Source organism: Salvelinus alpinus, chromosome 2 (genome assembly GCF_045679555.1).
Source record: "Salvelinus alpinus chromosome 2, SLU_Salpinus.1, whole genome shotgun sequence".
NCBI lineage: Eukaryota > Metazoa > Chordata > Actinopteri > Salmoniformes > Salmonidae > Salvelinus > Salvelinus alpinus.
In genome coordinates, this window is record NC_092087.1 from 54,050,552 (window position 1) to 54,062,376 (window position 11,825).

General features: G+C 40.9%; 1 protein-coding gene across 3 annotated transcripts in view; it reads left to right on the top strand.

Moving 5' to 3' along the window:
• LOC139564866 (vitamin D3 receptor B) overlaps positions 1–11,470 on the top strand; it is a 69,910-nt gene extending 58,440 nt beyond the window's left edge. For 2 of the 3 annotated variants that reach the window (XM_071384714.1, XM_071384706.1), the window contains exons 10-11: positions 723–967; positions 7,924–11,470. In XM_071384714.1, the coding sequence (XP_071240815.1) occupies positions 723–967; positions 7,924–7,947 (269 nt within the window). In that variant the 3' untranslated portion in view covers positions 7,948–11,470. Of the gene's footprint in view, positions 1–722 lie in introns of all 3 variants that reach the window. The other variant, XM_071384722.1, reaches the window with a different exon arrangement.
• Positions 11,471–11,825: the final 355 nt, after the last annotated feature.

Here is an 11,825-nt window from a genome sequence, read left to right on the forward strand (position 1 = left end):
TGATACACACAGGAAACTGTTGAGCGTGAAAAACCCAGTAGTGTTGTAGTTCTTGACACACTCAAACAGGTCCAAGGCACCTACGACCATACGCCGTTCAAAGCTACTTAAATATTTTGTCTTGCCTTTTCACCCTCTGAATGGCACGCATGCCTTGAGGCTTAAAAATCCTTCTTTAACCGGTCTCCTCCCCTTCATCAACAAGTGACATTAATAAGGGATTCTAGCTTTCACCTGGATTCACCTGGTCAGTCTATGTCATGGAAAGAGCAGGTGTTCTTAATGTTTTGTACAGTCAGTGTAGATTTCCTAGTTTACTGTAGGCTAAAATATACATGCAAGCGTGTTTGTACATTATATAATATTAGCCTAATTTATTTATTTTCGCATGAAACCACAAATATGCTTAGTTTTAGGCTGATGTTAGGCTAACATAAGCTTTTGTTCATGCCTGTGGGGAGGTGTGCCCCTTTTCATACAATAAGGTCATTTCTGGACTTTATTTCTGGACATTTAGCGTACTCATTTTGGCTCAAGAGCACCTCTCTGAGGCAAAAGTTCTGTATAGCCTCTTTAAAGTCTTACCAGCCATGTCTTCCCCCTCCCTTCACGTGTACACACTGTCTGGTTTGGTGCAGGAGATAATGAATATGAAGAAGCCCTTTAAAAGTCTTACCGTTCCGTGTCTCCTTGCCCCTCTCCCTCCTTTCTCTCCTCTCCAGACCGTCCGGGCGTGCAGGACCACGGGCGCATCGAGACCCTGCAGGACCGTCTGTCGGAGACGCTGCAGGCCTACATCCAGCTGCACCACCCGGGCGGCCGCCTCGTGTACGCCAAGATGATCCAGAAGCTGGCGGACCTGCGCAGCCTGAACGAGGAGCACTCCAAGCAGTACCGCTCGCTGTCCTTCCAGCCCGAGCACAGCATGCAGCTGACTCCGCTGGTGCTGGAGGTGTTCGGCAGCGAGGTCTCCTAAATTAACACTTTTTGGTGACCTTTGATGGAGGTGGATGAGGTGGACGAAAGGTCATAGGAGAGGTGGGAGGAGAGTACGAGGTGGGAGCTATAGGAATGTGGTTAGACGGACTGTGGATGGTGTGAATGTAAGTGTGTGAGTGAAGGTGCGCGTGTGTGTTGTGAGGGAGGGGGGAGGGGGGGTGGGGGTAATAGAAGTGTGTGTGTGTGTGTGTGTGTGTGTGTGTGTGTGTGTGTGTGTGTGTGTGTGTGTGTGTGTGTGTGTGTGTGTGTGTGTGTGTGTGTGTGTGTGTGTGTGTGTGTGTGTGTGTGTGTGTGTTAGAAAGTCGCCTGCCGTGTGTATGTGTGCGTGAGGAGCTTCGGTAGGTCAGGTCTGGGACTGGGTACCTGAGGAGCTGTTGACTGGAACATGCAAAGCGATGGGGAGCGAATGATACAAACAATGGAATTTACTTCAGAACCATACATACATGGAACTTCTGCCAATATTTGCCATGTACGCTTACCTTGGTATTTAAGAGACAGTATATTGCCAAACAGTATTGCGTCTTGTGTGCCGGTATATACAGTACACCGTGTGCTTTTTGTGTGTGTGTCATGCAAGTGCTGCTTTTATGCATGGCGGTGTATGATCACTCATACGTATGATCACACACATACACACACACGTAAGGACACTCACTCACTTGTACAGTTAGCCAATATGTTGGAGCTACCTCTGATTTTCACCTCTCAGTTTTTGTATTCAGAAATACACACAGCATAGAACCTTCAAAATGCATGATAACATTTCAATCGTGGACAGCTAATAGATACTAGGTCCTCACTGGAGCGAAAACAGTGCCTGCAAAATATTTCCACGTGTTTCTCTCATCCTTTCTCCGGTTATTCTGCTCAATCGCTTCCCTCAAGGGCAAGTGTTTGAGTGTACGTATACGCCGCAAAACACACGTCATTCACCTCTGCCGAAGGTATTGTCAACGCTCTCTAAGCTTCCAAGCTTCTAGTGTAGCCACATGATGCCTTTTATGTGCACACTCACCATTTGTGCTAGCTTTTGCTAACTAGCTTCTAGGACTTGATGAAGGAAATGTGTATACTCTGAATAGATTCATACAGCCTACAGAATATTATCTGTAACCTGGAAATAGTTTGGTTGTGGAATAGTGTGTGGGAGCTGTGGCTGTTTAGTCACTAAAACAAGCTGTCAATCAAACCAAGCCAGAGCGCTGGTTGGTTGGTTTCTTTCTTTTCGGAGGTTGGGGGGGGGGGGGGGGGATTATGATAGCTCTAAATAGACTTAGCTACAACTTCTATGTATCATGAACACTGCTACCTGTACTCAAGCGTATCTATTAATATATGTCTATGTTCAAGTTATACCACCGTTTTTAAAGGGCTACAATGCCAAACTCTGACTGGAAATGCATAGTTAGGCCGGTTACTCTACTGTCCACGTCTTTTTGTATTATAGCCACAAACCATGCAAGTTATCTGGACAGGATCTTAAAACAATTCCATGAATTGTTCATTTTTTTCTCCTCAAATGTACAGTTTTTAGTAGGTGGAGTGTTTCAAAGCTGCTTCTTCACAGATATCACCCCTTTCGTTTCCAACTCGGAAGTGGAATTTATTTGAAAAGAATGTCTTGAGGACTCGGATGGACCGTTTTCTGTTTAGTTTTTTGACACGTCCGAGTCCTCCGGTGTTGTATGCTGCTCAGCCCTCCAGTGGCTGCATCCTGTAAATACTACGTATCGATACAATGACCCCGCAGCTGTACATAGGGCTACATAGATATTACTACTACTAACGCTCAGTAAGGAAATTCTTGGATTATATATGCAAACATGATATTGATGACCGTGTTTTACGACTTATTCTCACTTTCTCTCTCTGAAACACTATGCTTTCTCAACTTTCTTATATATATATACAGTACCAGTCAAAGTTTGGACACACCTACTCATTCAAGGGTTTTTCTTTATTTTTACTATTTTCTACATCGTAGAATAATAGTTAAGACATCAAATCTATGAAATCATACGTATGGAATCATGTGGTAGCCAAAAAAGTGAAAATATATTTTAGATGTTAGATGCTTCAAAGTAGCCACCCTTTGCCTTGATGACAGCTTTGCACACTCTTGGCATTCTCTCAACCAACTTCATGAGGAATGCTTTTCCAACAGTCTTGAATGAGTTCCCACATATGCTGAGCACTCGTTGGCTGCTTTTCCTTCACTCTGTGGTCCAACTCATTCCAATCTCAATTAGGTTGAGGTCAGGTGATTCTGGAGGCCGGGTCATCTGATGCAACACTCCATCACTCTCCTTGGTCAAATAGCCCTTACACAGCTTGGAGGTATGTTTTGGGTCATTGTCCTGTTGAAATACAAATGATAGTCCCCTAAGCGCAAACCAGATGGGATGACGTATCACTGCACAATTCTGTGGTAGCCATGCTAGTTAAGTATGCCCTGAATTCTAAATAAATCACTGACAATGTCACCAGCAAAGCACTCCCACACCATCACACCTCCTCCTCCATGCTTCACTGTGGGAACCACACATGCGTAGATCATCCGTTCACCTACTCTACGTCTCACAAAGACGCAGCGATTGAAATAAAACATCTCAAATTTGGCCACATCAGACCAAAGAACAGATTTCCACCGGGCTAATGTCCATTGCTCATTTTTCTTGGCCCAAGCAAGTCTCTTCTTATTGGTGTTCTTTGGTAGTGGTTTCTTTGCAGCAAATTGACAATGAAGGCCTGATTTCACGCAGTCTCCTCTAAACAGTTGATGTTGAGATGTGTCTGTTACTTGAAGCATTATTTTGGGCTGCAATCTGAGCTGCAGTTAACTCTAATGAGCGTATCTTCTGCAGCAGAGGTAACTCTAGGTCTTCCTTTCCTGTGGTGGTCCTCATGAGAGCTAGTTTCATCATAGCCCTTGATGGTTTTTGCGACTGCACTTGAAGAAACTTTCAAAGTTCTTGTCTTAAAGTAATGATGGACTGTCATTTCTCTTTGCTTATTTGAGCTGTTCTTGCCATAATATGGACTTGGTCTTTTACCAAATAGGGCTATCTTCTGTATTCCACCCCTACCTTATCACAACACAACTGATTGGCTCACAACCAAATTCCACATATTAACTTTTAACAAAGCACACCTGTTAATTGAAATCCTTTCTAAGTGAATACCTCATGAAGCTGGTTGAGAGATTGCCAAGAGTGTGCAAAGCTGTCATCAAGGCAAAGGGTGGCTACTTTGAAGAATCTAATATCTAAAATATATTTGATTTGTTTAACACTTTTTTTGGTTACTACATGATTCCATATGTGTTATTTCATAGTTTTGATGTCTTCACTATTATTCTACAATGTAGAAAATAGTAAAAATAAAGAAAATCCCTGGAATGAGTCGGTGTTTCCAAACTTTTCTACTTATATATATATATATAGATTAATCTATATATTTTTGGGTGTGGGTGAGTGATTGATTGACGTATTGGCTAAGGTTGTGTCGTCGATGCGTGGTTTGCGCCTTTACTTTGGTTAGTCATTTGGGAGAAAAAGGATGTTATACAAGCTGAATATACAGTGCTGCTCTCTAATATAAGCCATATAGAGGGAAAGAAATACAAAAAAAGCCAGTTTAAAGAAATGTGGCTCGTATTCATTAGTAGCTATTGATTTCATTGGGCTGTAGATACACAATTGATATATCTAATATGTTTATTTCTATGGCTCAGATATGCTATTGTACTTGTATAAAGTAGAACCAACTCATATGCTTTCGATCTCTTCATTCCCCTGTCCATGCAAGAACCGTGTGTAAGGTCACCCAAGGGTGTGCAACACATTGGCTGCGTGGATTAGGTGAGTTCACCCATACAATGTAAAGCACTTCATTCCAATCCCTTATTAGGAACTATTAAGGCTACCCTACAGAGACCTTAAAGGTTTTTAGGGAGCACCTGTTGACCACATTTAATGTCATATCACCGGCTCCAGTGTTCAAAATGACCTACATGTATATGATATTGTAAAGCAAGTGAATGGACACTGAGGACCGCTTTCCCTGGACACATTTTATTAAATTCATGTTTAATCCAGGACTAGTCTGAGCCTAATCTGTGTGCCGGAAACTGGCCGAAGAGGCTATAGCGAGATCTTGGTGTATGGTGAAGTTGCCCTTAGACGCTGACCTTGGGTCATTTCCCCCACTAATGGTTAAGTTTAGGATTGGGGAAGGGGGAAGCTGAGCCTAGATCTGTACCTAGGGGTTACTTCTCTCCGGAGCCTATAGTATCTCCTTCTGTTTTAATGGGCATGACACATTGACTTCCTGGAATGTTTCAATTATGTCAGCCTATAGCTGTGGCCTCGAAGCTAAGACACTGATATCATCTGGGGAAATTGTCAAAAAGAGGGTAAATGGATTGCGTGAGTCGAGGTAGACGGCGCTCTATTGTACATCCTGTCCTTCAGTCCCTGTACGCGAGAGTCACTTCTGCTTCAACTGGACTCGTGATTGGCCAAACAGAAACTACTGTGGCACTTAGTTATGACATCATCACTATAGGCTACAGAGAGGGCTATTTTGTGGTCTTCTTGCAGGACGTGGGGGAGAACAAGGACTCTGTCTTCCTACTGTTGAAGGAACGTAATCAGAACATTGTGTTCTTAGCATACATTAAACCTTGTCATTGCTTTAAAACATCAACATTTGACGTCAGATAGTGGACCACAGCCTACTCCATCACTCTCCCCCTTATTGACAGTCATTCATTATTTTGTTATGTCCCCTCCCAGCCACCATAGCAAATGTTCCGTTGAATGACTGCAGAAAAATGACTTTTTAATGGATTTTTATCGATAAGCTATATAAGTCGTATAAAGTGATATTGTTTTGCAAAACACACTAAATACCTAGTGTTAGGAATTCACTTACATAGGCACCTGATGATTCGTGGAATATTTTTAGTTCATACTGTTGATTGACAAGTTCCTCTTTCTCGGGATGTGTTTTATTAAGGTGGTGATAGGCTACATGATTCCTTTTACTCAGTACCACTCGTGTTCATGTCAGTTTGGTGACGGTGTGTTGCGAGGTTACGGTTGTTAGATGACTTGTGCATTTTGGGCGGTTTTGGTTTTTAATTTCCTTTCCACATGCATGCCTCTGTGTGTACATAAAGAGAGTTGATTGTTTTCAGTTGATGAGATATAGATATACAGTATTGATTTTCGGTATGTATGTATAAGGCTCGGGTATCATGTAAGTGCCACAGGGCGGGATGTTGTCACAAATCTCCCCTTTAAAGAAGTACAGGGTAAGGAGAGGTCTCTCTCGCTCGTATCTGGTTTGCACAGTTATAGCTGCTCAATATTCAGTCAACCGGAGGGGATATTCCCAAAACGCTTGATGAAGAAAAGGCCTAATGTGGCTTTATGACCATTGATATAAACTTTAGACTTTTCACCTAATAAGCTGTTCAATAGCATTACCTATGGTTAGGACAAGCAAACTCTGAAGTTTCTTTCTATAGATTTTTGATCAGTAATCCAAATTAAGCATTTCTTCCTTTTCATTCATCGACTTAGAATGTCTCAATTTTAGCTCTGACATTTTTATCAAACTCCGAACTGGAACATACAGGTAGCTGCCAAAATAAAGGAAACACTTGAGCAGATGAGGGATGCAAAGTATATTGAAAGCAGGAGCTTCCACACGGGTGTGGTTCCTAAATGAGTTAAGCAATTAACATCCCATCGTGCTTAGGGTCATGTATAAAAATGCCCAGTTACCCATTATTTTGGCTACCATGGCTAGAAGAAAAGATCTTAGTGACTTTGAAAGAGGGGGGTCTTTAAGGAGCATAGGGTGTTTAAAGGGTGTGTGTGTCTCAGTCATCAGATCTCAACCCAATTGAACACTTATGGGAGATTATGGAGCGGCTCCTGAGACAGCATTTTACACCACCATCAACAGAATTTCTCGTTGAAAAATGGTGTCGCATCACTCCAATAGAGTTCCAGACACTGGTAGAATCTATGCCAAGGACCCAATGAAGCTGTTCTGGTGTCTCGTAGCAGCCCACCGCCCTATTAAGACACTTTGTTGGCGTTTCCTTTATTTTGTCAGTTACCTTTAGGAACCATTTATTAAATGAAATTCAACTAGAAATGTTGAGTTTGATACAGTAGGCTATGTCTTGTCTTGTTTCTTTTTCTATGTCAAACAGAGGGTGAATGCCGACATTACAGCCCATGGTACACCAGCATCAGCTAGCTTAACAGTCTCATATTTGAAGTTCTTATGTATTAAGGTTGTACAAAGCAATTACCATTACAAATCCATTTTGGAAAATGATTAGAAATTGAACTCGCAAATCTTTTTTTTTTTTTTTTTAAAGAACATTCTATGAATCGTTTCGATCGAGTGAGATTGCCTTTCAATAAATGTTTTGAATGTGACAGGGATTGATACACAGTACCGTTGATTTTGACGTGTAGATTTTTAATTTTGTTCTTCTTCAAACATTTAAAAGGAGTGCCCACAATGGATGTACACAACAATGATCTACCTCTTTTAGCTACAGATTATGCTTTAGCATTAAAGCAGTTGCCTCTGTTTTTACTTTTGTAATATGTGTTGGTATTTATTGCTGTCTAATGAAACACTTTGATTACCTCAAAGATGTCATCATGCAGACTGGGAGACTATACAGCTAATGAAGTCATTGGTATTTTAAATTTTTTTGTAAAGTATTTTTCAACTAAAAGCATTGCATTTTTTTTAAGTAACGCACAAACACCCACCAGAGGTTGTGGTTTAATTGTGCCTGCATTCTGACCAATGGGATTCCAGGCTGGGTTTGGGTTAGCCGGGGTTGCGTTTCATTCTAATACGTGGTTTCCTCCCTTTTTTTCTTAGTTCACTCGCATATCGCACGTCTGACACAACTGGGTAGCTGTATGTAAGAAATACCTCCACCTGGTTTCCGCCATATTCGGCTTTCATTGAAGGACAGAAGGGAGGGAGCAACATCCTGGAATGAAACGCAGCCAGAGACTTAACTGTGACCTCTGTATAGAGAGGTCATGAGTCATATGGTTTCGGTTGGAGAGTTGGAGTGTCTGCTCCTCTTGGCACAGTTGGAATGGTCTTTGCCCTCACTAGATGTCTCTCACTCTGTCCCCTTTCCCCAATCCATCTCTTCTCTCTCTCCTTCCCTCCTTCTCTCAGCTCATTTTCTCCACTCTTATGCCCCAACCCACCTTTTTAGAGTAGACTATTCCATATAGATCTTCAGATTTTCAGGAAAGGGCAAAAGTTCTGAGAGGACAACCCTCAGTATCCATTTAATGCTGCTTTTATCAAGAACATCACAGATTGATGGGAATGTTGTTATTGTTACTAACATTGGCACGGTTGAGTATCACCCAGCAGAAATATGCTAACCAGGACATAGGTGGCCACAGTGTCGTGTTGTGTAGTTTTTGTAAAGCTGAGTAGTTTAGGTTGGTCTGAAGCTTGGACAAGCTGGTTCTAGAAAAGCACACATGGGGCAAGTTCCTATTTGAACAATGTGGACATTTGAGGAAGTTGATGCCCATTTATAAACTTTGATTCAACCGCTTTAATTGATCAGTGTAATATTAATCGCCAGCTACCATTGCCGCGGGAAGTAGGGGTGCTGCAGCACCCCCTGAAATATCGGAATTACATTATGAAAACTTTTATTTTTTTTAACAAAGGTAGGCTTTTACAAGTCCTGTATTAGTGGACCTATATAGCCGTCTGTAGCGCGGGCAAAAAAAAACTGTTCTGCCCGACATTGCTCAGTTAGTACCAATTAAAGATGTTGAGTAACTGCTTTAATATCTTTGAGTACTGATTTTGAGTACTTTTTGGCAATGGTCCCTACTATCTTTCCAATTAACTGTCTCAATTTTGACCGTTTGTTTTCAAACAGAACTTTAAAAAAGAAAAGACAAAATGTGTCTAGAAAAATCAGCCAGTTTGATAATCAGTCGTCATGCTAGCTATTGGAGGTACACTACCGTTCAAAAGTTTGGGTTCACTTAGAAATGTCCTTGTTTTCCATGAAAACATACCATGAAATGAGTTGCAAAATGAATAGGAAATATGTTCAAGACGTTGACATGGTTATAAATAATGATTTTTAATTTAAATAATAATTGTGTCCTTCAAACTTTGCTTTCGTCAAAGAATCCTCCATTTGCAGCAATTACAGCCTTGTAGACCTTTGGTATTCTAGTTGTCAATTTGTTGAGGTAATCTGAAGAGATTTCACCCCATGCTTCCTGAAGCACCTCCCACAAGTTGGATTGGCTTGATGGGCACTTCTTACGTACCATACGGTCAAGCTGCTCCCACAACAGCTCAATATGGTTGAGATCCGGTGACTGTGCTGGCCACTCCATTATCGACAGAATTCAAGCAGACTGCTTCTTCCCTAAATTGTTCTTGCATAGCTTGGAGCTGTGCTTTGGGACATTGTCCTGTGACGAAATTGGCTCCAATTAAGCGCCGTCCACAGGGTATAGCATGGCATTGCAAAATGGAGTGATAGCCTTCCTTCTTCAAGATCCCTTTTACCCTGTACAAATCTCCCACTTTACCACCGCCAAAGCACCCCCAGACCATCACATAGCCTCCACCATGCTTGACAGATGGCATCAAGCACTCCTCCAGCATCTTTTCATTTTTTCTGAGTCTCACGAATTGTCTTCTTTGTGATCCGAACACCTCAAACTTAGATTTGTCTGTCCATAACACTTTTTTCCAAACTTCCTGTGTCCAGTGTCTGTGTTCTTTTGCCCATCTTAATCTTTTATTTTTATTGGCCAGTCTGAGATATGGCTTTTTCTTTGCAACTCTGCCTAAAAGGCCAGCATCCCGGAGTCGCCTCTTCACTGTTGACGTTGAGACTGGTGTTTTGCGGGTACTATTTAATGAAGCTGCCAGTTGAGGACTTGTGAGGCGTCTGTTTCTCAAACTCTAATGTACTTGTCCTCTTGCTCAGTTGTGCACCGGGCCCTCCCACTTCTCTTTCTATTCTGGTTAGAGCCAGTTTGTGCTGTTCTGTGAAGGGAGTAGTACACAGCGTTGTACTAGATCTTCAGTTTCTTGGCAATTTCTCGCATGGAATAGCCTTCATTTCTCAGAACAAGAATAGACTGACAAGTTTCAAAAGAAAGTTATTTGTTTCTGGCCATTTTGAGCCTGTAATCGAACCCACAAATTCTGATGCTCCAGATACTCAACTAGTCTAAAGAAGGCCAGTTTTATTGCTTCTTTAATCAGCACCCCAGTTGTCAGCTGTGCAAACATAACTGCAAAAGGGTTTTACAATGATCAATTAGCCTTTTAAAATGATAAACTTGGATTAGCTATCACAACGTGTCATTGGAACACAGGAGTGACGGTTGCTGATAATGAGCCTCTGTACTCCTATGTAGATATTCCATAAAAAATCTGCCGTTTCCAGGTACAATAGTCATTTACAACATTAACAATGTCTACACTGTATTTCTGATCAATTTGATGTTATTTTAATAGACCAAAAAAATAGCTTTTCTTTCAAAAACAAGGACATTTCTAAGTGACCTCAAACTTTTGAACGGTAGTGTATGTAGACCTTGCTACACATGAAATCGATAGAAGCTAACTCAAAAGTAGCTTAAAGTTTCCTGCATTCGCAAAGAATTCCAAAGAAAATGGGGAATTGGCTCCCATGTGCTCCTCACTCGACACTTTGGAGTACAATGCAGGGAGTGAAAGGAGTTCAGAATTAGTAGCGATTAGCTATAGGTATTGACACCAGCAGACACTGTGGCCCTTCAGGGCCTGAGTTGAGTGCCTATAGGAACCTTTTGAAGATTGGAGTGTTTCGTGAAGCAGGATTAGAAAGTTAGCAAGCAAACTTTTCCAAGTATCTTTTTCAAGTATGTTAAAACAATTTTTAAAAATATATTGTTTCTCAAGATGGCTTATTTCAAAGATTGGTCAATACTACTTAATAACCTATTATTCTAGCAACTGACGGTGATTCTACTTTAGCTGTCTTTATTGGCAAGAAAATGGAGTTGATTAAGAATTGTTTCTAAAATGTTCGCTTGTTAAATGAATAATCCTGTTTTTAAGACACTGCACCACATCACATTCGATGGAACGACAGAAACAACAAAAGCACTTACAGTATTGTTTGTAACACAATGCGTACATTTGTATGAATATGCTATCAATTACTGCCTGTCGATGTCAGCGTTATATGGCTGCAATTATCAAAGTAATTTGTCTAATTTCTTGCAATGTATGTTCTTTGGTTTTTTTCTTTCTTTTTAAGATGGTTTTTTTCTCTCTCTATTACAACAGACATTATAAATGGGTGTTTATGTAATGTTATTTTTGTCAGATGTTTTGCAAATCAATTAATAAACGACTGTGCATAGTGTTGTGTTGCTGTCTGTTTGATCTTTGTTGTATGCATAACATGTATGTGTTAGGTTTTATATGAATTAAAAACCAATGTTTATTGCTTCAACAGTTCTTGGACACTGCTGCATGAGTGAATAGTGAATATAACTAAAATACAATTACAGAGAGAAATCAATAAACTGAACGGGCAATACTGCTCTCATGTGGTGGAGTAACATACTGTACAAGCGGTGCATCTAAGCTTGTGGCACCAACTTCATCCAGTGTTTTGGTGATGTCACAACAATGTGGGGAACTGATATTTAATAGTCTATATAATTATACACATTTAGGTCGCTGTAAAGTATTTTTGGAACGGATGAGATGCGTGT